A 25,585-nucleotide genomic window follows, 5' to 3' on the forward strand; every position below is an offset into this window, starting at 1 on the left:
CTTCATGAATGTAGAAATAATTCACTTGACATTATTCACTTATAGATATTATAGCAATAAATGAAAGAAAAGATATTTTCTACATGTAAGTGCTTGGTAAAAGTTTACACATACTCAGTCTTTACAATAGTAAATTTAAAAAAATTGGAGGCTAGTTGTGGTGGTGCATGCCTGTAATCCCAGTGCTCAGGAAACCAAGGCAGGTGGATTGCTGTGAGTTTGAGGCCAGCTTGAGCTACTTAGCGAGTTTGAGGCCAGTCTCTATACTGGCCTCAAAAAAGCAAAAACAAAACAAATTGGAACTTTTGGATAAAGTTTTATGGTGTGTTTTTGACAAACTATAAATTTCAAAGCAAAAATAAGTCAGAATCAAAACTGATAACCAAGCTAGGTGAGGTGGCAAATGCCTGTAATCCCAGCACTTGGGAAACTGAGGCCAGAGGATCACTGCAAGTTCAAGGCCAGTCTGAACTACATAATGAGACTCTAACTAAAAAACAAAACAAAACCCCAAACTAAGGGGAAAAAAGAGAGCCAGAAGAAACAGTGTTTTGCAGGTAGATTCACCTTGTGCTTTGCCTCTCCCTTGCAGGCAGAGAACCATCCCTGCTGAAGACTGGCCTGGTCAGGCAGGCTGAGTCAGCATGATCTCTTTTCCAACCTGGGCTGACTAGGGACCTCATAACAGCTGCAAGATCAAGTAGCACTTGATGGATTACTGTTCACCAACTGGGGAAGATGTGCAGGGGCAGAGCAGGGGAGGGTACCCCGTAATAAATCTGTGTTGTAGTTGGTTTATAGCACAATGCCACCTCCTGGAGACCTCAGGACAAGTACTCCTGCTGACAGTGTGCAGTCCAAGTCAAGGTCAGGGGGTTGCAGCACTCCCTGACCCCTGGCTGCTGCCTTCTCTGGGCCCGTGTGGCCTTCTGCTCTGCACATGTGTGGTGGGGGTGCCTCTGTGTGTCCAAACTTTCTCTTCTTATACAACACCTGTCACACTGGCTTAGGGCTTCAGCCTGTGGCATTGAAAGACGCAATTATGTCCCAAACAGTCTGATAACAAAACTGAGAGCCAATAGTTATCCATCTACTGAGGCATGTGTCATGCTAATAGGTAGGCTATCTCATTAAAAATAAACCACTAACTTAAATTACATGACATCGAGTACAATTCTAGGTTATCGAAGTGTTCTCTTTATTCTTGATTAAAAGTTTTGCATGATTCCTTTTGTGACCCATTCCTTAGGGCTGTTTCTCTGTATCTCAGGCCAGGTCCTAGGATAGTGCCCTTTGCCCACCGAGGTTGTGGAGAGGGCAGGAAGATCAGAACCCCGTCCTCAGGGAGAACGCGGGCAGGAGGGAGCCGCGGAGCCCACTGGCCTTTTATTTTTTGTTTTGGTACCGGGAAACAAACACAAACCTTGGACTTGCCTGGCAGGACACATTAGGTTTTTCTGTCGCGGGTGACTTTAGGTGAAGTCTGTGATTGGCAGTGAGGACAGGAGAACACCACACCGACCAAGTGGCAAGGCCCCAAGTCACTACATGCTGACAAGCTGGAACCCCAGCCTCGCCATGCTGCCGGGCCAGCACCTGCCCTTGTGGGCAAAGCCAGCCTTGGAAGCACTAAAGAAAATCAGCCTCGTGGGCCCAGAGGAGCTCAGCTGTTTGGGATCAGCCGGGCCGCCGCGGATAAAGCGCGCTGTGGATAAAGGGCAACTGCACCCTTCCGTGGCCATGGAGCGGGCGCCCTGCCTGGAGCTTTATTTGGACCAGTGCGCCACCCAGGTCAGTCTGGGAGCCGCGGGCGACCCGAGCTGGGTGACTCCAGTTCCACACGCGTGTACCCAAATGGGCGCCCTGGTCCTGGTTCCCCCCTCTTGGTCCCAGCCCCGCTGTCCCCCGCTGTAGGCTCAGATGTGCCAGCGTGAGAACCCCGGTACCAGAGGACGAGGCTAGGCGGCAGGACAGTTGGAGAAACGGTCACATGGGGTTTGGGGTTGTAAGAGGCGACAAGAGGCACCTGAGGCTTCTTCCAGTTAGCTCTCAATTAGATATTGGGAATTGAACCCGTGGCTTTCACCTAGAGCCTTTTTCAACATTTTGAGACAAACAGCCAGTCTGACGCCAGATGGTCCTGATCCTGGCTCGAGAGACCCTCCTGCCTCAGCGACAAGACCGCATGCGCGGGCCCCTCGGCTGCGCAGGCTCCAGACCGTTGTCTCAAACCTTTGCGTCTCCGGTTGGAAGAAAGATCAGTGTCTTCAAAAAAGGGCCAAAGAGCCACTGTTTTTGGATGAGGGTTTGTGGTAAGGGGTGGGTCATAGGGCGCGAGGAGCAGCCTGAAATCTAGGCCACAGGACCCTGGAAGCAGGACCGAGGCTCAGGCTGGGGCACCTTTAGGCCGGGTGGGGCATGGCGTGCGCGGATCTTACAAGTGCATGCGCGTGGAGACCCTGCAGACCGCGGGTCAAGGCAGGCGAGGGCGCCACAGAGCCGCGCGCAGCGCCCTTGGTGCAGCCCCGGCGTGGCACAGGAGCGCCAGGCCTGCGCCCAGGGCGAGCGCTTGCCGAGTTGTCTGGGATGACAGCTCTGTGTTTAGCTGATGTTGATGCGAAGAGGAGAGTGACCCCGAGGACAACCCCGCCACTGAGTGAAGCTGAGGGAGCCTCTGAGGACACACTTCCAAGTTAAATCCCGTGTTTCTAAGAATTTTCTTTTGAGCAACTGGTCACCTGTCCTCTGCTGGGTTTGGAAAAGTCAAAAAACTCAGCAGAACCCGGCTGGTTGGGTTGTATAGACAGCTGAGTTCCCAGGATGCAGGTCTGGCCAGGAGGCACAGCTGAAAGGAAACAGGTGATAATGCACATAGCAAGGAGACGGTTTTTCAATGATAAAATCCAGAATTTCACTGAAGGTGCTTCCCTGGGGCGCCCCATGTCTCCACTGTGTCACCCTCTGAACCGGAAATGCTATACTTTGACTTAAACTTTTTTTTTTTTTCCCCATTTTGTGGTACCAGGGACTGAAAGTAGGGCCTTTGCACCAAGGTGCATGTCCAGCCCTTAAGAAAACATTTTTTGGTCGGGGGTTTAGCTCAGCGGCTTAAGTGCTTACTTGGTAAACATGAAGTCATGAGTTCGATCTCCCGTAACAAAGAAAAGCTTTTTTTTTTTTTTTTTTTTTTTTTTTTTAAGATGAGTTCTTGCTAAGTTTCTAAACTGCACACACTGTGCTTAAATTTGGGATTCTCTGGGCTCACCCTTTCTCCCAGACAAATACCACCACCTCTGGTGTGAACGTTTTCTTCATTTGCCTTTGTGCTGCTGGGGATTGAACCCAGAGCTTTATGCATGCTAATATGAGCACTCTACCCAAACTACTCTTAACATTTAAATTTAATTACTTTCTTCCTGTCATAAATTCGTATAACTAAAATGTTTTTTTTTTCAATCTCTCCTTTGACTGGAAAAAAAAAACGATGCAGGATCACTTTAAATATTAGCATTCAAGACTGAATCTTAATTTCACATATTTTTTTCTTCTAAAATGTGAATGTAGGGTTGGGGATTGTGCAAGGCCCTGAGTTTGATTCTCAGTACCAATAAATAAATAAATAAAAGAAATGTAAAAATTATTTAAATAAATCAATTGAATTTATAATTATGTAACAGTGAATTGCCTTTTACAAAATTGAATTAAGTGGCGAGTTATTAGGGATGTCATGCAAGTAGGAAAAGCATTTTGTGACACATGTCTTCTCTACATTTAAAAACACACTTTTCCGGTTTCTATGCAATGTGCCATAACACTAATGATTCTCATGGGACTTCGTAGGAAGCGGTAAGGTATGAACATGAGCAACCTCGAGCTGGCTCTGCCTTAATGCACTGTGTGCCACCAGCATGGTATCCGTTTGGTGTAACACTATTTTGTTGTTGTTGTTGTCATTTTTGTTGTTTGTCTCTTCGGGGACCTGCATAGGATGGCCTTGTCCCAGCCTTGTCTCCTCTGTTCAGCCCATTTGTGCCCTATGATGTGTATACACCTAATCCATCCAATCCAGAGATGACTTTGGAGTCGCATCTTGAAGAAATCAAAGAAACATCTGATGATTTCTCCTCTGTGGATCTTATCTTCCTGCCAGATGAACTGACTCAAGAAAATAGAAACCACACTGTCATTAAAAGCCAGCATGAAACTGAAGAAAATAGCAGAACTCAAAATCATCAAAATAAATTGCCATTACTTAGCAAACAGGATGTTGAGCTGGGCTTTCAAGGCAGCAGTTTATCAAATCCCCAAGCACACCTGTGCCCGGGTCCCGCTGACTCTGCCCTGCCCTCACCTGAAAACCCAAGCCCCCACACCTTGCCACTGTCCATCGCCCCCATGACACCAGTGGCCCCAGCCTCGGAGTGCTCCGGCATTGTGCCTCAGCTGCAGTGAGTGTCTGTCCTTGACTCGGCCCCCTTTAATTATCTATGTTTGCACTGCATTGTCTTTAAATTGAGGGGTGCACATTTTATATTCCTGAATGTGATGATGACTAATTTCAGTGTAATCATGTAAAGAGAATTTCTGAATTCATTATTTTCGGTTCTTAATGGGTTATCATTTTATAAGTGTGCTTATTTATAAAATGAAGCACAAATTCTTGAACCTTTAAGAGAGTGAGGAATCAATAGAACATTCTGAAGAGTTACTTGTTTATACTACATCACTGCAGTTGCTGAAAATTGTTGTTAGGGTTGGGTAAACACAAAAGATGTAAAGAGATAAAATGGAATTTGATTTGCAGCTTGATTAAGAATTGTGTTTCTATTTTGAGGCATAGTTTTTTTTTAATTTAAAACTTAATTTTGGTCATGAAATTAAAAACAACTGTTTTGTCATTGGGATTTCACACCTTACCTAAGACCATGTTACTCTGTGGTTTTTTTTCTTTTTTTCTTTTCATTTCTTTTCTTCTTTTTTTTACTTTTTACATACACAGCAGGAAGTAGAAGTTACTCTGTGTTTCACACTGAGAAGAATGCTCCCTCCAGAAAGTGGCTAGGGTATAACCCATGAAATAAGGGAGCTAAGAGGTTTCTGTCTTTTTAAATTCTATCCTGTGTAGTTTTCTAAATATATTTATTCCTTCAGGAATATAGTTTCCACTGTGAACCTGGCCTGTAAATTGGATCTGAAGAAAATAGCTTTGCACGCCAAAAATGCAGAATATAACCCGAAGGTAGGACTTTTCAGTATCTTTTCAACAATTCACTTTTCTTTAAATTTACTTCCCATGATTACGATATTGATTCATTCTTTTTTTTCTTTAAAAAATTTTTAGTGAAATGTTTTGACAATATAAAAGTTTAACTACTTTCTGTTTTGAAGTTATAAGAAATAATTTCATTTGTGCCAAATTAATCAGTATTTTAGTAGTTTTTAAAATTAAGTTTTTTTTTTAAAAAGCTGTATATCAACTGACAAATGGATAAAGAACATGTGAGGTTTTTTTTTAATACAATGGAGTACTACCCTGCTATAAAAAAGGATAAGTTGGAGACATTTTTAGCTAACCAGATACATCCTGAGGCCATTTCTCAAGTGAAATAAATCAGACACACGTGTAAACACCACATTGTTTCTCTGATGTGAGAAACTGAAAGTTTAAATGGGGAATCAAAATGTATAATAGATATTGTGAAATAGAAAATGTTCAAAAGGGGAGCTGGGTTGGGGGAAAAAGAATAAAAATGATGAGGAAAGAGAGAACAAATGGAAACAAAACCTTTGTAAAGGATGGGAAGAGGGGTTGAAGGGAGGGGAGGAGAGTACAAGTTCCCTATAATGAGTGTAATCATTTGTATACCTTATGTGTACCCCTAAACTTAATTTTTTTTAAAACAGCTGGACATGGTGGCATACACCCGTAATCCCAGCACTCATGAAGCTGAGTTAGGAGGATCACTACAAGTTTGAGGTCATTTTGTGTTGTGCAATGAAGTCAGGACCAGCCTGACCCTGTCTCAAAAATCCAAAAAATAAATAATAAAATTAAGATTTTTCCTAGTGAAGATCTTCCAGTATGACTACTTTTTAGCATATTGAGTCCCTGGCTTTCTTAAAATGCCATCATCTTGCTGAAACTACTTGTTTCTAAATGTTGTCTCACCTAGTTGACACTTTTTGCAAATTGTCTTAATTGAGAAACCTAAATTGTTTAAATTGTAATTGCTAAGGTAAGATCAGGGTTTTTTTTTTTCCTCCACAAAGTTTGATAAGATGTAGTCTTCGTGTCTTGCGAGGGATTTGTTAAATCAGTTACTATGTAGTGATTTGTCAGGACTCAAGCTGGGGTGCAAAGGTGAGCATGGCCCAGTCCTTTGGGAGATGTTCACTGGCTTAGTGCAGGTTGGGAAGCACTTCCAGGATCATAGTTGTAGGAATCTTGGCATCAACTCCTTTTGGATTAAGAATTTGTTTTCACTGTTTCGGTGGTATTGACACTGACATCTAAATTTAAAGTCTCTCAAACAATATAGCTTTCCTTTTTTACACAGTTCATATTTCTGGCTGTGAGAAGGACAGAAACACAGTAATGAGCTAGAAGTCTTACGGTGGCAGCAATGGTTGGTCACTGTGTTGAGCGACCAGCATCTCAAGCATATTCTCCATTACCCTGAGCCTGCATTTCATTTGCCTTTCCTTAGTGTGTCTGTGGGGGCCACAGGTTCTGAGCTTGTGCTTAACACTCAGAGGAATTCTGGCATGGCATCTAAGCTGCTTTAAGAATTTAACAAAATGAGTATCAGGTGAGGTTATCTTTTAGTACATTCTTGTAAAACATTAATAGAACATGGTCAGCTCTGTGTAGTGCTGATTCAGGATCCTGTATCTGATTATATTTTAATCTGAAATTGCTGTTTAACCATAAAGTGATCCATGATTTTGTGAAGTAGCACAGAACAATTGTCTGTTCTTACATAGTACCCATTCCAGTTCCATTCCCAGCTGGTTGCAGGGAGGAGACCTAGTGAAGAATGTCTTTGACAGACAGTGAGGAGCGCTGGGTCATTTAATGACTTCAGTGTGGTGGACCGGTGGTGCTCAGCACTCAGGTCCTGCAGCAGCACCTGGAAGGCTTGCTCTGCTGCTGGGCTGGGGACCACACTTTGAGAATTACTGTGCAAAGCACTTGACAGAGCAGCTTTCCCCTTCATCTTCAGCATGCCTGTCACTGTATGCACTGTGTTCTGAGGTTTTTTTCTTTTTTTTGTCTTTTTCATTTTTATCGGTACCAGGGATCGAACTCACGACCACCTGCTTGCAAGGCAGGTGCTTATGCCGCTGAGCTAAATCCCCAGCCCCTCTGTTCTGAGTTTTGTTTGCTACTTTCTAGAGTCTTGAGAGTTCTCTAAAAGGAAGCCCAACGATGCAACAGTCTGAATAGTTGGGGTTTTGTGTCCTGACTTTACCATTTCTTGTGTAATGTTAGAGGTTAAATAACTACTTAACTTTATGTACACTAAGAAGGGATAACTCAAATTATCCTCCCAAGAGGATAAATGAGAAAAAAACCCAGCAAAGTTCTTAGGACAGGATCTGCACCATAGAGGCCAGGGATATAGCTCAGCAGCATGAGTGCCTGCCTGGCAAGTACAATCTCTGGTTCGATCTCTGGTACCAAAAAAAAAAATCTGCAGCATAATACATACTCAAATTTTAGCTGTTAAAATTATTTTTACTTACACTTTCAGACATGGTGCTTCTACTGTGGAGTAGGTGATGGGACCTGGGGATTCATTATGCTATTCTCTTGACTTCTGTATGTTCCACATTTTTTATAATAAACACTAAAAATAAAAAATTGCTTTTACTTGTTATTAAAATTATACTTTAGAACCATAATCATTTCCATTAACATGGAGAGAATAGATGCAGACACTTGTTGGCTTTCTTATCCAATCTCAGCTTCTTCAGACTGTCTTCCTGTTCAGCCTGGCTTTTCAGATGGATCAGTGTTAATTCCTAACAGAGGCTGGTTCTCTCTGAGCTTCTGCATTGTTTCCCTCTTGGTGTCCTTGCATAGAGGTTTGCTGCTGTCATCATGAGGATCCGAGAGCCCAGAACTACAGCCCTCATCTTCAGTTCTGGGAAAATGGTCTGCACGGGAGCCAAAAGGTATGGAGGAGCACCCAGACTTTACCAGACAAGCATTCACTGTGAAAGCAAAGAAAATGGCATCATTATTTGAAAGCATAGAGTAGAAACAATAGCTTCATGAAATGCCAATTTGTGAGTTAAAATCACTCAATCTTATAATAATGAGTTATATACCCCATACCTTACAGCTCTTTTGTTAAACCAAGGAGAGGTACCTGGGCTATTATAACTTTTTAAGGTGAATTACAATTTTAAAAAACCTTCCATAATAACAAAGCATGTTATAACTTTGAGAAGTTGTAGAATAAAAGCACATTGTAAGTGAAAAAATTGTTACTGTGGGTTTTCCTCTTTGCGGATCTGTGGATAGAACTTCCTGCGTCTGGGCCCAGGAGGAATCTTTGAAAAGACTGTCTTTCCTGTATCTCCTGCAAGGCTGAGGCCCAGCGCTGCATCTTGTTCTCACACCACCAAGCACACAGGAGAGCTGCTCTCCTTATCAGTGTCAGAAATGAGTAGCGAGCCATCTGGCTGAAGGTTGTGCCAGTTTATCCTCAGCTGTGCACCGGTGCACTGGATTCATTTTCTTCTATGAACACTGGCTGGTTTCATCATTTATAGTCTGCCATGTAATTCTAGCATTCTGGGAGGCTGAGGCAAGTTCAAGCCCAATTTTTCAAAGTTATAACAAGTTGAAGATTGTGTCTCATAGTAAAAACTTACAGAACTACTAGGGTTGTAGCTTAGTGCAAAAGCCCTGAGTTTGACACCTAGTATAAAAAAAAGAAACAAAAACCCAACAACACATTTATATTTGGCAATTTGATTGACAGTTTATGTTGTTTTAATTTACATTGCCTTAATTACCAGTGAGATTTATGTATCTGTTCATATGCAAATTTTGCTTACTATGTCTTTTGCCCAGTATTCTATGGAGATACTTGTATTTCGTTAGTAACTTTTTTTAGACAGTCTTGCTATGTAATTCAGACTGGCCCATTAACTGACTCTGAAGCCCAGGCTGACCTCAAACTTGCAGCAATCTTCCTGCATCAGCCTCCTAAGTGCTGGGATTACAGGCATGTGCCACCATACCTGACTGTTAGTAACTTTTCACATTTAATATTCATTTTTATCTCAGCACTGAGGAATGAACATAAGTCCTTTGCACTGAGTTACATTCCCAGCCTTATTTATTATATTGAGACAAAGTCTTGCTAGGTCACTAAGTTGTAGCTCAAACTCATGACCCTTCTGCCTCAGCCTTACTGGAACTATAGTTATATGCCACCATACCCAGTGCATTTAAGTTTTATAATTTTATGCTGTAAATATTCCTGTGGCTTACTATTTATTGTTTTGTAATGACTCTGTTTAAAACATAAATTTTTGGTTATATAGTCAATATATATGATTTTTTTCTTCATGGTTTCTACATCTGATTTATGCTTAGGAAGATATTTCCCTTGCATAACTTATATAGATATTGACTTCTAGATGTTTTCCTGGTCTTTTTCAGATTCTCCTTTGTATTGAGGAAAGAATAGTTGGTGTTTTGATTCATCTAGTGCATGCTCTGGAGGGTGGAAATGTTCTATATCTATGCTGACTCACAGGATGCCATGAATACTAATGAGCACTACAAATACAGCAAACACAACCTAGGGACTGAAAATTTAATTTCCCTTAAATTTTAATTTAATTCAAACTAATTGGATAGAGCAAGTCTAGAATTTTACTTCAGTGTAACACAAATGAATTGTTTTCAAGCCAAAGTCATTGCCTAGTGCCTTTATAGAAGAATCTGTTCTGATCCTATCCCCACCTGCCCACACAGTTGTTACATATCAAATTATTTAAATGTATCTGAACAGATTTCTTGGCTTTCTCTTTTGATCCTTAATCCAAGAAATCTCTGTTTTAAGTGATTATTAGATAGTTGTGCAAGATATGTGCAAGGATATTCATTTCAGCATTGTTTAAAATTAGGGAAAACCAAATTAAATATCCAGCCATAGGGTTTTGATTTTTAAGCCATAAAGTAAAAATTATATCAGCTGTGTATACATGTAAACTAAGTTGGAACAATGTTCACAATATGTAAAGTTGGATTAGTTGTGCAACAGGTAGCTAAATTGTAGATTTATTATTTAACTTTCACTGTAAAATATGCTTATATTATACATATACATTCATGAGTATATTTTCCTACTTGAATTTTGTTCCTGCAAACCAATTGTAAAAGCTTACATACTGAGTTTATATAAGTATAGATATCTGTTATCTAAATCTGTTTGGCTCTTGAGTTTGGATAGTTAGTTGTGAGAATGTAGTTAGTAAAAGAGATAACCAGTATTATTGCTAAAAGCTTAACTAAACTTAGTCCTCATAGCAAAAGTGAAGACTGTTGTGATTGCTTAGGAAAAGTGCAATATCCTAAGTAGATATTACTGTTGCGGATGAGACTTCAAGATTTTCAATCTAATTTTCTAACATTTGTTAGATTTTGCAATCTAATTTTCTAATGTTTGAACCTGAATGTGAACTTTCATCTATTGGTTGTTTCCATAGGAACTTCTGTGTAGTCTTCACAGTTGATATCCCCCAAAACTACAGAACTATGTAAATTCTTGTAACTTGAATTGATTAACATTATGGAAAATATAATAGGCCAGTTTTTCTAAATGGAAGCTGTTTATTGCCAGCTTGGGGATGGGGTCCTGCTAAGGACATTTAAGGAGTTAGATGTGGTGAGAGAGAAGGGAAGTACATGGGTAATAAGGGCAAGAGACTAGCAGTGTGCTGGGGAAGGTCTGGATCAGAATCACACACTTTGTGTGGTCTGGACAAGCAGGTTCAAACTGGCTTTAGACACAGGAGTTTCTGATTGATGCCCTGTTCAGGGAGACTGTGATGGTTCTGCTTCAGCCCCAGGTGTTGCCGCTGAGAGACAACCTAGCTGCTCGTGCTGTATTTTACTAGTCACAGTGGAAAGGAGCCAATGAAAATGCAACCTCATATCTCACAGTTCACATTCTCTGATGTGGATTTGGTGTTAGGATGGATAACTGCTTGAAGAACATAGCCACAAAATTAGATGTGCTTTGTCTTTATGCAGATGTGTGAGAAAATCTGAATACAACTGAGCACACTTGTTATCCCAGCTACTTGGGAGGCTGAGGCAGGAGGATTGCAAATCAAAGGCCAGCTGGGCCACTTAGAAGACTGTGTTTCAAAATAAAATGGGTTGGCGATGTAGCTCAGGGCTCCCTGGGTTCAATTTCCCATAGCATTTAAGAAAGAAGAAAAAAATTGGGGAGATTTTGATGTATTTTAAAAAATTGTTTTAACATTTGTGCCACTCAGCACATATATATCTTTCTTTGTGAAACTTTTGTGTGCATTTTTTTGTTTTTGTCTCTTCACATTAGTAGAATATTTTTTAGACAATAAATGGTTCTCCATCTTCAGTGAGCATTAGAAACATCTAGTGGGCTTGTTAACTTCTGCTTGACAGGCTCTACCCCACAGCATCTGTGGTCTGAGGTGAAGCTTGGCCTTCCTAACAGATTGCCAGATACTGCTCCTGCCTTAGAACATACATTGCCAATACTGGAACAATCCACTTTATCAACACTCATGTGAAAGCACCTTATGTGTGAAAATGACAAATTAGGTTTATGGTTCAACCATTTACACTGTAGCAGACCTCAGGATGCTAGGGCCAAAGACGTGGGAGGAAGATCCTTCTCACAGAGCCATAAACTGCACAGTGGTGAACATGGTGCAAACAGTGAAAACACAACCAGAAGGGTGATGTTGGTATAAGGAGTGGTGGGAGATGTGGTGGTCAAAATGTCTTTAATCCTGTTTGTCTGCCCTCCCTCAGTGAAGAACAGTCTCGGCTGGCAGCAAGAAAGTATGCTCGTGTGGTGCAGAAGCTGGGCTTCCCTGCCAGATTCCTCGATTTTAAAATTCAGAACATGGTTGGAAGCTGCGATGTGAGGTTTTCCATCAGGCTGGAGGGCCTGGTGCTCACTCACCAGCAGTTCAGCAGGTATGAGTTAGCAGACTCGGCTCCGTGTCATAAGGTGTTGAAGTTACACTATGGGCTAATTGTATGGAGTATTTTTAAGAAAATGTGATTAACTTAGAAGAGAATGGGAGAGGGACAGTAGATCAGAGGGCTAGGATGCAGGCCCTCACCCATTCCTCCATGACCTGTCTTTTACACTTTTGCCTTATACCTCACTTGGGTGGCAGTCTGGACAGCTTACCAAGTCCACATTCCTGGTGGGGCTGTTCACAGAGGCCTTCCTCATATTTGCAACCCTGCAAAACTCATTCATGATGCCAGTGCTGCCAGCTGGCTAGAGGCTCCCGTGTTGAGGCCCCAGTGATCTACAGACTTATAAAATAGGGACCAATGATGGTGATGGCAAGAAGGGATAGGTTGAGTGGTAAGAAGCAGTGACAGTGGGTGAAAGAGGGTTGGAGACCAGATGGAAGAACAGCTGTAGCTTGTCTTCTGAGTGTGATCCTCTCTAGTTGTCTTGTTTTGTTGATGGGGAATATTGCTGTGGGGCTAGCTCTTAGTCTACCACAAGGTCATTTTCAGTGCATTCCTCAGGAGCACCTCTACCGTTGCCAGCTGCCTCAGTAACTTCCCTCCACACAGCAGGTGCCCTCCCTGCCTGCAGCTGCCCTCCAGCTGTGGTCTGCAGTGACAGCAGCGCAGGCAGCTGAGGGAAGACAACCAAATCCCTATACTCCCAGGAGTGTGTTGGGCCAGGCACCTGACTCAATCCAGAATCATGTAACCATTGTGGAAATCAGTATGCAGATTCCTCAAAAACTAAAACAAGAAATTTTAATTAACCCAGCTAGGCCCCCACTGCCTGTTAGATTTTATTAGACTTTGTTTTGCATTGTTGACTTTATTACTCTTTCTAGGACTTCCTTAACAATTTTTTGGAGTGCCGAGTTGGTGCTCATGAATTTCTTGAGGTCTCTTTGTCAAGGAAATACCTTATTTCTCATCAGTTTTAAAAGAAAGTTTTCTAGGATATATAAGTCTGAGTTGGAAGCTACTATCTCTTACTTCGCTCCAAGCTCCTTTGCCTTTTAAGGTTTATGTCATGCAGCTGTTGGAATAGATGTGCTTCCTAAGTGACTTGTTGCTTTTCTCTGACAACTTTTAAGATTCTGTCACTGAGTTGGACTTCTGGTATTGACCATAGTCAGACATGTGACATGAAGAGCTTCTCTTTTGAATGTGGACATTTGGAGTTCTATATGTCATTTATCCATATGTTTAATTATTTCCAAATACTTGAAAGTTTTCTGCCATCATTTCTGTAACAAAGTTTTATACCATTTGTGTTGCCTTCCAATTTCCTACTTATTCCAGCTAATCAGATTAGTGCTTTTTATACAGTAAGACCCTGATTTATGAATATTGGAGTTGTGGACTTTCACAAATGCAAACAGACCTTGTGTTATGCACATTCATAGATGTGAACAAATAGCAGAAGTAGCTCATGTGTCTGGTGGACATTGTCACAGTGGTGCTGCTGTGTGCTCTATGTGAAGGGTGATAGTGTGTCGTGGTACAGTGCTCAGTCAGAGCACAGGATGTCTGGAAGCAAGAGAATACGCAGTTATGCTGTGGAAGGGACTGCTCGGAAGTGCAAAGCAATAACCATGGAAACGAAGGTGAAAATAGTGTATTTATAGTTTTACTGCACTATACCACCAACTTAAGATAACTATAAAAGTAAAAAATTATGTACAGTATTTTTGTTGTATGTTTGATTTTTTTTATGCATTACATGTTTATGTCAGAGATGTGTAAGACTCACTTTGTCAGACTTACAAATGAATCTGGCTTATGAACAATCTCCTGGAACAGAACTTGTTCGTAAGTCAGGGACTCACTGCATTATATACCAACTGTTGAATCCATTTCTCATGTTGTCTTGTTTTTAAGGTATCACTAAGTAACTGCTTTTTAACAGCATCCATCTCTTCCAATTCTGACATTCTATCTTCGTACTGGTCACTTCTGCTGTCCATACTTGATATAATTTTTAATCTTCTGGATTTCTGTTTGGACCTTTTTCATGGACTAACATTCTTTGCTCAACTGGTCATGATTTTGTAACACTTTGCAGCTCAGCTAGTTTTTGTTAGTGTGTTCTGTAAGCTCCTCGATGGATTTACTGCCATCATAATCATTATATTTTCTGTGAGTCTGCTGAGTACCTCACTGATCTGTTTTTAATGTTACCCTCTCACATATAGTCTATGCAGCTTTTGCTTTTTCCCCTTCATTCCCCCATGCCTCAGCTTTAGAGAAGTTCTTTCTTCTCATGTTTCTACTGTTTTTGGTTTTTAGAGACCAGGTTCTTGCTATGAAGTTCAGGCTGATCTCAAACTCATGGCTATCATCTTGCCTCGGCACTGTGCCACTGAGCTATACACCCCCATCTCTGGTTTTTGGTTTGCTTTTATTCTGTGCTTAGACTGTCAATTGCTTATAGTGGAAGGACTTGCTAATAAAATGGTGCCATGGTTTATGAACTTAAATTATTCCACGATTCTTTTTTTTTTAAATTTTATTTAAGGAGAAAAAGAAAAAAAAAAAAAGAAAAAGAATTCAAATTATACAGAATTTCAGAAAGAATAAACAGCAGGAAATCACTAGTTAATAGATTACATATTGTTATCTTAGAAATAGTTGTTCAAGTTACAAAATTAAAGCATATAAAGTGGACTTTCAAACAGTGAGACTGCAAACAGTTTTGTTCAATGATCCAACAAAACTCAGTAATATGGTTATCTATCTTATACACTTAAATATATATGCAGTTATATCCTTTAGAGCACTTTCTTTTCCTTTCTTTTCTACAATGACAAGTACACATTTTGGGTTTTATTACTCTCACAGTTCTTATTACTTTTTTTGAAGAGAGTAAAACCAAATGTGACATAACAGAACAGAGTCAGTCAAATCAAGAGGATGGACATAATAGATAACAAAATACAAGGTGATCAACAATGGTTACCATACTGCCTCTTGCTATCTTAAAAAGAATTGCCTATATCATCAGTTATAATAATATTGAACAAAATATATAATATATATATTATATATAAAATATATAATAAAATTGAACAAAACAGTAAAGAATAAAACCAAAACATTGGAGACATTACAGGACTTTAAAAGAAGATAATAGTCAACCAGAATGGGCGTCATAATGAATCTTACTGTCTTCACAGTTGTTGCCTATACTTTCAGACTTGGTACTATCAAGCAAAGCAGAATAGGGGAAAATCAGTCCAAACAAAATGGTGAGGGCAATACAGGGTTTCAAATCAAGTTAATAGGAAATCAAAGTGGGTTACTATAATGTATCCTGCTATCTTTTATTTATTTTCCCTTAATTAAAAAGATAAAAATAAAAAAGTAAATAATTAAAAAAAGGAGATTGAGATAAAAGAGGGCATAACAACAAACAGCACAGGTTAAAGCATAATCATTTAAGTAAAATAGTGTTTCACCACAAGATATCCTGACATAAAAGTAGTTACCATAGTGTCTCTTTCCTTGAAATCTTTGAGTATAATTTCATATACTATAGCACCAAACATATCAAGACAATGTAAAGGGGCTGGGGATTTAGCTCAGCTGCATAAGCTCCTGCCTTGCAAGCAGGCAGTCGTGAGTTCAATCCCTGGTACCGATAAAAAATAAAAAAAAATAAAAAAAAAAAAAGAAAAAGACAATGTAAAACCATTCAAGAGAATGACAGTATTACAGAGTATTTAGAACCAACTAACAGAAAATGAACAATGGTTTCTGTATAATCTCCATGTCTATAAATTTTTTGCTTATATTTTCACATATAATATCCAATAAGATACAACCTGTTAAGACTGATGGAGACAGAAGAATAAAAAGCTTGATGGGACTTCAAAACAAGATGATATTAAATCAGCACTAGCTATTATGATGTCTTGTTTTCTCCAAAATAGCTGTTCCTACCATCCAATCTTCTCTGCCTCATTTCTGTTGAGCTCTTTTTCTGTCATTAGTTGTCAGTTTGTCTTCTTCATTTTGCTTTCTGCTCCATTCATCGTGGCCTCTCTGCCACTGTTTCTGGAATCTTGGTATTTTCCTTTTTTAGAATATCCTGCAGTATTCTTTGTAGAGTTGAATTGGTGGTTGCAAATTCCCCTAGTTCCTCTTTATCCTGGAAGCACCTTGTTTTTCCATTAATTTCTAGGGACAGTTGTGCAGGATATATCAATCTTGGCTGGAGGTTATTATCTTTCAAAGCTTAAATTATTTCCCCCCACGCTCTTCGTGATTTGATGGTTTGTGCCGAGAAGTCTGCTATAATTCTGATGGGTGTTCCCTTGTAAGTGATCTGTTTCTTGTCTCTGATGGCTTTTAATATTCTGTTCTTATATTGGATTTCTGGAATTTTGATTATTATTTTCCTGGGTGTTGTTCTGTTTGCATTATAGGTGGCTGGGGTCCTGTATGCCTCATACATCTGAGTATCTTTAGCTTTTGCTAAATTAGGGAAATCCTCTTGGGTTATTTCTGTGAATAGCTTTTGTAGTCCATTTGTTTGTGTCCCTACTTCTTTTATGTTCTTAATTCTTAAGTTATAGATCCTCTTACCATCTTCTAGCCTTTGTATTATTGCTGTTTGTTTTCTTGTTATTTTTAAGAAGTTTTTCATTTCATGCTCCCACATTACAAATCTGCCCTCCAGTTCAGATAATCTATCCTTAGTTTCTTTCAAGCTGTTATGCCAGCTTTCGATAGAGTTTTTAGTTTCCTGGTAATCTCTTTGAACCTGCTTCACATATTCTATGTTTTGTCTATTTTCTCCATCAAGCAATTCTCCCCTTTTTTTCTGTTCTTCCATTCCACCATGTTTTTTCTTGGGTGGTGCTTAGCATTTCTCTAACTATTTTACTTATATCTTGCTTTAGGTCATTAAAACTTCACTTTTGAACTCGCCTATGAGGCTCCAGAGATATCGCTTTATGTCTATTGATGCCGTGTCTGATATTGCATGTTCTTTCCTCATTCTCCTTTGCATTCATCTTTCCTGGATCAGTGTTCTTAGGATTGGGGACTGAGGACCCTTTCTTGTTGCTTCCTCTTCCCATATTTTTTGTTCCTTCCATACAAGTGAATATAGGAGGCCCAGTTTTTTTTCTCTTTTTCTGTTACAGCTTGTTTGAATTGCACCAGCTAGGTGTTCCTGCCCACTGCAGTGTACTCGGGAGACACAGACCTGGGCAGCCTCTGCTGGGCCTGCCCTCCAGGTCAAGGCTTCACTGCTAGGGCACACCTCTAGGTGCAGGGACCTGATTTGGGCTAGCCTACTGGGTCTTAGTCAGCGGCGTCACCCAGGCCAGGCACTCCCCACCAATCCCGCTTGAGAGGGGAATATGTGACTAAAGTCACTGCAGCATCCTATTCTGGCTAGTCTGCCCAGTCCCAGAATGTCCTTTGTGGTGCCTCCTACTTTATGGAAGGGTCCCTTTTCTGCTCACTCACCTCATGTCGATGCAGGGCTCCCTGCCAGTCCCACTCTCAACTCTGTTCGCCAATTCCCACTCTCAGAGTTTTCGTGCGTCTCTCTCCCTGCCGTGCTGATTTGGACGCAGCAGGGGCAGCGGGAAATTCAAATCGCGGCTTCCAATGGTGCAGGACCCAGCTTCTGCACCGAGATTTTTATCTGTTCCTGTTATAGCATTGGGATTGCGTTTCCAGTTAGTTTCTCTTAGCTTAGTTTGTTCCCGGGTTGGCAGGGTACATCTCCCCTTGCTTAGGACTCCTCGAACCACCCCATTCCTGGATTCTAAGCGGGGTATCTCAGAGAGCCTTTGTAGCTGCTGCTATCTATCTGCCATGTTCTCCCAGAAGTCCATGATGAACCTCATTCCATGATTCTGCTAATAAACTGAATTGGTCATGAACCAAATCAAATTTGCCCATAAATGTAAATAAAGTTAATCTGTTCTGAACATATGTATTTTTTAACCACAATACTATAAAGCAAAATATAGTACAGTATGTAGAAAGAGAGAGAATGCTAATCTTTCTTGAGGTGACTTCTGGTTTGGAAGACAGGAAGGTGGGTGGGGAGGATACTGTTGTTTGCAGGGAGAGGCCCCCTTCATAAGGGTATTGGGATCTCCTCCTGTGGTTTCCTCTCTATTTTTCTTTTTCCTCTTAGCTGCAAGGTAAATTTTGGTGAAAAATCTGCGTAGCATCACTTGTTTTTTCCTGTGCTGTATAACCGTTTGGAAAATAAAGACCATGTTAGCATTCTTCAGATTCCACACTCTATTCATTATACTTATGCTTAGGCCAGTGATTCGCAAAAGAAATCCTGGCACTTGTTCCCTTTTTCCATACTGGATTTTAGCACATCACAGCTAACCTCTTTCCCGCCTTCCTCTTCCTTAATGGATGCTTCTCAACAAGAGCCTTCTGCAGCTCAGCAAGTTCTTTCTTCATCAGCTCCTCATTATGATCCTCAACAAGTTTCTCTGTGTCTGAACTATCAACATTCAGACCCATACTCTTGCCTAATCTCCTCTACTACCTCCTTCATTAGATCCTTCAAAGTCAGGTTCAGTAACACACCTGACTACAGTTTCCTCCATGTTGAATTTAAGGTCCAGCACATGACATCTTCCCAGGCTTTGTCAGTGACATTGATAATGGAGGATACTGAAATGTTTCTCCTACAACTCAGAATCAAGGACATCTCTTCAGTGACATTAAAACATCTGGTGAAGAGCACCTTTGTGTCCAGGTTCTTTAAGTTGCAGATCACTCACTGGTCCATGGGCTACAGAAGAGGTATCCTGTTGGGGAGAGGAACTTGAGCTTTATGAAGTCACACTTAGCATCCATATCATCCACCAAGGCTGGAGGGTGTTCCTGGGCATTGTCTATTGGAAGAGGGCACCTTTTAGGCACTTCGTTATCAGATAGCTTTTTCTTCTTTAATTTTAAAGAGAAAAAAAGTAAAAATAACAATACAACAGAACTCCAAAACAGGCTAGTAGAACAGTAACAATAATTAATACATTGTGTATCTTTGTCTACATAGCATTCAGAGTATGAGATACAGGCACGGAATATTGTCCAAACAATTAGCACAGACCTTCCTTTTCAATGAAGGAAGAGAAACTAGCTATATTACTATCATAACTATCTTGTGTGTATATATATATATATATATATATCTTGCCTTTTCTTTTCCTTCTTTTCTCCTTTTCCCCATTATAGTTTTTTTTTTAAGAGAAGACGTGTAAAATAGAAATAAAAGTTTCAAATCGGGCAAATACAGTAACAATAATTAATACATTGCACTTTGTTATCTTCATAGTAGTTACTCAGAGTACAACATAGAGGCACAAAATAATAGTGCAAATCATAAAGTGCAAATCATTCACATGATGAATGTGAAAACTGTGCAGCCATTCTGTGAAAAACTGCCTTGAGACCCAAGCTTTGACATTGGCCTTCCACATGACAGGCAGCCTGGCCTTATTCACATTCTGCTCCTTGAATGCTGAGGGATCTGAGAATGGTGCACCAGTGGTGGCTTAATTTCAGATTGATGCCTGAGTTTACAAAGAACAAAAGGGTCAACTTGTCCTTCCTGACTGTGTCCCACAGGGCAGTGCCTTCTCCTCCTGCGTGGTGTACATTCTGTTTGGCATCTTCCGGAAGAGTCCTGATCACCACTGAGTCCTGAACACCTGTGGAGCCACATGACCTTCTGCCTTGATGAATTCTGTGAATTCTTGTCTGACTCTGTCTGCAGGGGCCCTGTCAGAACTGGAATCCTCACCATGTCTTATCACACAGTGCATGCCACTTCTCCTGTGGAGTTTACTGAACTATCCTCAGTTGGTTCTAAATTCATTACTTGTTGCACATGTAGGAGGTTTTCTTGCAGTAAATTCTCTGCAATTTCCTGGCTTTTTCACAGATCCTAGCCTCGCTAAGGCTATCACCTGCCCGCTGTTTCTCATTCAACCACAGTGACAAAAGTTTTCCATCTCTTACAGCACTTAGGTCCTCTGCTGGGTTAAGATCATTGCTCCTTTTGCCACCTCAGCTCCTTGATGGCATCTTTACTCTTCAAATTAGTTGCAACTGTCAACTTTGCTATCTTGTACTCTGAGACCAGTTCAGGCACGTGAATATCATACTCATGCTTTTCTATAATTTCTTCCTTCAGTTCAATTATTATTTTCTTTAAAACCTTCTTACCATTCTTGCTCTGCACTCTCTTGTCACCTTCATTACTGCTATGCTCTTTCTTTTTACCACCGTATTTGCCCTGCACTTTCTTTGGTACCTGCTGGATTGAATAACACCATACAGAATTGTATGTGCTAACCCCCCTCTCCCCACACACAAGCCTCACAGCAAGTGCACAGGTCTGTGTGTGACCATAATGTCAACTGGAGGAAGCTATGACCATGTGTCAGAGTGGGGAAGACGGCTCTGATCATGTGTCACCTGATGGGGAATTTGGAAATGGAAGCAAATGTGCCAAATGCTTCTGTTAGCAAACTGAATTGTTTGTGGATGGAAGACTTCATGAGTTGAGGCAGTACTGTATAAAAATCTCTTTGGTGTGCATTTCAGCATACACTAAGGGTGTGTCCTTTTGCCTGTGTCCCAAGTTGTGGTCACCTTTGCTAGTATGGGAGGGGATATGAAGTGCCATTGGTCCAGCACCCAACACTTGAAGAATGGACTGCAGTATTTTAATGTCATGAAGGGCATTAGCATACAGAGAAAACTTATTAATAGCAATGATTATGCATCGTGGGAAATATCAAATAAATCAGCAGCAGTAATATTGTCCAAGACAAACTAGATATTGACATACCATAGAAGCCAAGCTGAATGTTTAGTTCAGCAGCACAAGTGTTTGCCTAGGAAGCATGAAGTCACAAGTTTGATCCCCTGTATATATACATAAAAAAGGCAATAAATGTATCACCCTGAACTTTAGAAAAGAAACCTACAATTATAGAATAAACTCTAAGGCAAACTAAGATTTTTTCCCAGTTTGTGGGTTTTCTTTTCACTATGCTGGAGATTTCTTTTGATGTGCAGAAACTTTTTAATAAGACATGATCCCAATTATTGACTGTGGGAAGTATTTCCCATGTGGTTTGAGTCTTGTTCATGAATTCTCTACCTACTCTTATGTCTTCAAGGTTTTTACCCAATTTGTCTTCCAATAGATTTAGTGCTTCTCTTTTAATATTAAGATCTTTGATCCATTTAGATTTTAATTTAGTACATAGTGATAGGCATGGGTCTAGTTTTAGTTTTCGGCATATGGAGAGCCAGTTTTTCCAGCACCATTTATTAAAGAGACTGTCATTCTTCCAGTGAACATGTTTGGCCCCTTTATCAAAGATAAGGTGGTTGAGTGTGTTTGTAGTTGTGGTTGTATTTTCTAATCTATTCCACTGATCTTTGGCTCTGTTTTGGTTCCAGTACCATGTTGATTTTACTATTGTTGCTTTGTAGTATAACTTCAAGTCAGGGATTGTGATGCCTCCTGCCTTGCCTTTGCTGCTTAGAACTGTCCTTGCTATTCTAGATCTCTTCTCACTCCAGATGAATTTTAGGAGTGATTTCTCAAGATCTATGAGGTATGTTGATGGTATTTTTATCAGAATTACATTGAATCTGTTTAAAAGTTTTAGGAGAATGGACATTTTTACAATATTTATTTTTCCTATCCGTGAGCAAGGGATGTCTTTCCATTTTCTGAGATCATCTTCAACTTCATTTTTAAGTTCTATTATAATGTTCCCTGTATAGGTCTTTCACTTCTTTCATGAGAGTAATTCCTAAATATTTCATTTTTTGGTTGCTAGTGTGAAGGGTGTGACTTCTCTTATTTCTCTCTCTGTGATTCTGTTTTTACTGTATAGGAATGCTGTTGATTTTTGAGTATTGATTTTGTATCCAGCCACATTGCCGAATTTATTTGTTATATCTAGAAGTCTTTCAATGGAGTTTTGGGGGTCTTATATGTAGAGTATCACGTCGTCTGCAAACAATGATAATTTAACTTCTTCTTTTCCTATCTTTACCCCTTTTATTTCTCTCTGTCTAATTGCTCTGGCTAGTATTTCCAGTACTATATTAAATAAGAGCAGTGATAAGGGACATTCTTGTCTTATGCCTGATTTTAAAGTAAAGGCCTTCAATTTTTGGCCATTTAGTATGATAATGGCTGCTGGTTTGTCATAGACGGTCTTTATTATATTGAGGTAAAGACCATCTATTCCAATTTTCTGCAAGGTTCTTATCATAAATCAATGTTGGACTTATCAAAAGCTTTTTCTGCATCTATAGAAATGAGCATGTGATTCTTACTTTTGGCTCTATTGATATGGTGGATTACATTTATTGATTTACGTTTATTGAACCATCCCTGCATCCATGGGATGAATCCCACTTGGTCATGGTGTATGATGATTTGCTGCATCCTATTTGCCAATATTTTATTGAGGATTTTTGCATCTGTGTTCATTAGGGAGATTGGTCTGTAGTTCTCTTTTTCAGTTGGGTCCTTCTCAGGTTTTGGTACTAGAGTAATATTTACTTCTAGGAGCGATTTAGGAAGGATTGCTTCCCTTTCAATTTCATTGAAGAGTTTGTGGAGTGTTGGCATTAAATCTTCTTTGTATTTCTTGTAAAATTCTGCAGGGAATACATCTGGGCCTGGGCTCTTCTTTGTGGGCAAGGACTTAATTATGTTTTCAATTTCATTAATAGAGATTGGGTTATTCAGCAGTTTTACATCTTCTTGACCTAGCTTTGGTACTTCATATGCTTCTAGGAATCTTTCCATTTCCTCTGTGTTATCAAACTTTTGAGAGTAGCGGTTTTCAGAATAGGTATTGATGATCTTCTGTATTTCTATTGGGTCTGTAGTGATTTCTCCTTTTTCATTCTTTATTGCATGAATTTGAGCTTTTTCTTCCCTTTTTAAAATAAGGTTGGCTAGGGGCTTATTGATTTCATTTATTCTTTCAAAGAACCAACTTTTTGATTCATTGATATTTTTTTTTATTCTTTATTGCATTGATTTCTGCTCTGATTTTTATAATTTCCTCTCTTCTTTTGGCTTTAGGCTTGACTTGCTCTTCTTTTTCTAGATATTTGAGGTGTAATGTCAGGTTATTTATTTGTATTCATTCTGTTTTCCTGATGTGGGAACTCAGTGCAATGAATTTTCCTCTGAGGACAGCTTTCATTGCATACCACAGATTCTGGTAAGTTGTATTTGTGTTTTCATTTGTTTGTAGGTATTATTTAATTTCTTCTTTAATTTCCTCTGTGACCCACTGATTACTCAAGAGTGTGTTATTCAGTTGCCATGTGTTTGTGGGATTTTTGCAGTATCTTTTATCATTAATTTCTAATTTCATAGCACTATGATCCGATAGCATGCAAGGAATAATTTCAACCCTTTTGCATTTATTTAAATATGTTTTGTGAGTTAATATATGGTCTATTTTAGAGAAGGACCCATGTACTGCTGAGAAGAATGTGTATTCTGTTGTTGTTGGGTGGAATACTCTGTATACATCTATCAAGTCCATTTGTTCATAGATGTGATTCAGTTATTTCTTTGCTGACTTTCTGTCTGGTTGATCTGTCCATTGGTGTCAATGGTGTGTTAAAATCTCCTGTTAGAATTGTGTTGCTGCTAATTTGGTTTTTCATTTGCGTTAATACTTGTTTTATATAATTGAGTGCTCTAGAATTTGGTGCATATATATTTAAGATAGTTATTTCTTCCTCTTGAAGTTTTCCCCTAACCAGTATGTAGTGACCTTCTTTATCCCTTCTGATCATTATTGCTTTGAAGTTTACATTGTCTGCAAACAGAATAGGTACTCCTGCTTTTTTTTTTTTTTTTTTTTTTTGGGTTCCTATTGCATGAAGTATTGTTTTCCATCGTTTGACTTTTAGTCTGTGAATATCTTTTTGGGTTAGATGGGTTTCTTGTAGACAGCATATGGTTGGATTTTATTTCTTGATCCATTGTGCCAGTCTGTTTCTTTTAATTGGTGCATTGAGACCATTTACATTAATGGTTATAACTGTTATATATTGGTTTATTGTTGACATGTTGTCTTTCTGTTGCATCTTTATCTTTCTGTTCTGTTTAATTGTCTGCTTTGCTTAGTGTTTTTTTCCTAAATGTATCTAGGCTGTCTTTCAGTATTCTTTGCAGGGTTGGCTTGGTGATCATGAAGTTCTTCAACTGTTCTTTGTCATGGAAATATCTTATTTCTCCATCGATTTTGAAGGACAGTTTTTCAGGGTACATCAGTCTAGGTTGGAAATCATTTTCATTTAGGACCTGAAATACTTCACTCCTTGCTTTTCTTGATTTTATTGTTTGTGCTGAAAAGTCTGCTGTGATTCTTATAGGTTTTCCTTTATAGGTAATCTGTCTTTGATCTCTGACAGCTTTTTTTTTTTTTTTTTTTTTTTTTTTTGTCTTTTTCGTTTTTACCGGTACCAGGGATTGAACTCACGACTGCCTGCTTGCAAGGCAGGCGCTTATGCCGCTAAGCTAAATCCCCAGCCCTCTGACAGCTTTTAATATTCTATTCTTTTGTTCAATTTCTGGGGTGGTGATTATTATATGTCCGGGTGTAGTTTTATTTTGGTTATGGCTGTTTGGAGGTCTGTATGCTTCATTGATCTTGATATCAGTTTCCAATCTCATGTTTGGGAAATTTTCAGCTATTACTTCTCTAGATATCCTCTTGACATCCTTTATGTTGTCCCCTTCTTTTTCATTTATCCCTATCCACCTTATGTTGTTTCTCTTTGGGTCATCTTGCAGGTGTTGAATTATTTCCTGATTTCTTGTTATTTTTAAAAGATCTTTCCTTTCCTGTTCACTGGCTGCAATCTTGTCTTCAAGGTCCTAAATTCTATCTTCACATTCATTGAGGCAGTTTTTACAGCTTTCAATGGAATTTTTTATTTCCTGTATATCTCTTTGCATCTGCTTTATATATTCTATTTGTTTCTTATATTGTTCATCCAGGGATTCTTTTTAATTCCTCCAATTTTTTTAACTGTGTCTTCTTTATATATGTTCAGCATGTCCTTCATTTCTTTTATCATTTCTTCTTTTATCTGAGAGATTATTTCTAGTTTGAATTCCTTTAAGGCTCCCCAGAGTTGCTTCTTTATTTTGGTTTCTATTATTTCAGGTATTTCAGGTATGTGGCATGTGTTTTCTTCTATGTATAGGATTCCTAGGCTTTCTTGGGATGGGCTGGATGTTTGAGATTGCATTTTGGTCTT

General features: G+C 39.5%; 1 protein-coding gene across 3 annotated transcripts in view; it reads left to right on the forward strand.

Moving 5' to 3' along the window:
• Positions 1-1,530: 1,530 nt before the first annotated feature.
• Positions 1,531-25,585, forward strand: part of Tbpl2 (TATA-box binding protein like 2) — a 33,783-nt gene continuing 9,728 nt past the window's right edge. The window contains exons 1-6 of one of the 3 annotated variants that reach the window (XM_063240799.1): positions 1,531-1,791; positions 3,988-4,448; positions 5,152-5,239; positions 8,087-8,178; positions 12,050-12,217; positions 19,886-21,267. In XM_063240799.1, the coding sequence (XP_063096869.1) occupies positions 1,549-1,791; positions 3,988-4,448; positions 5,152-5,239; positions 8,087-8,178; positions 12,050-12,217; positions 19,886-19,964 (1,131 nt within the window). In that variant the 5' untranslated portion in view covers positions 1,531-1,548 and the 3' untranslated portion in view covers positions 19,965-21,267. Of the gene's footprint in view, positions 1,792-2,479; positions 2,860-3,987; positions 4,449-5,151; positions 5,240-8,086; positions 8,179-12,049; positions 12,218-19,885; positions 21,268-25,585 lie in introns of those variants that run through there. The other 2 variants (XM_003472478.3, XM_063240800.1) reach the window with 2 other exon arrangements.

Source organism: Cavia porcellus, unplaced genomic scaffold, assembly GCF_034190915.1.
Source record: "Cavia porcellus strain 051 isolate PalLab524CR breed Dunkin Hartley unplaced genomic scaffold, mCavPor4.1 scaffold_31, whole genome shotgun sequence".
Lineage (NCBI taxonomy): Eukaryota > Metazoa > Chordata > Mammalia > Rodentia > Caviidae > Cavia > Cavia porcellus.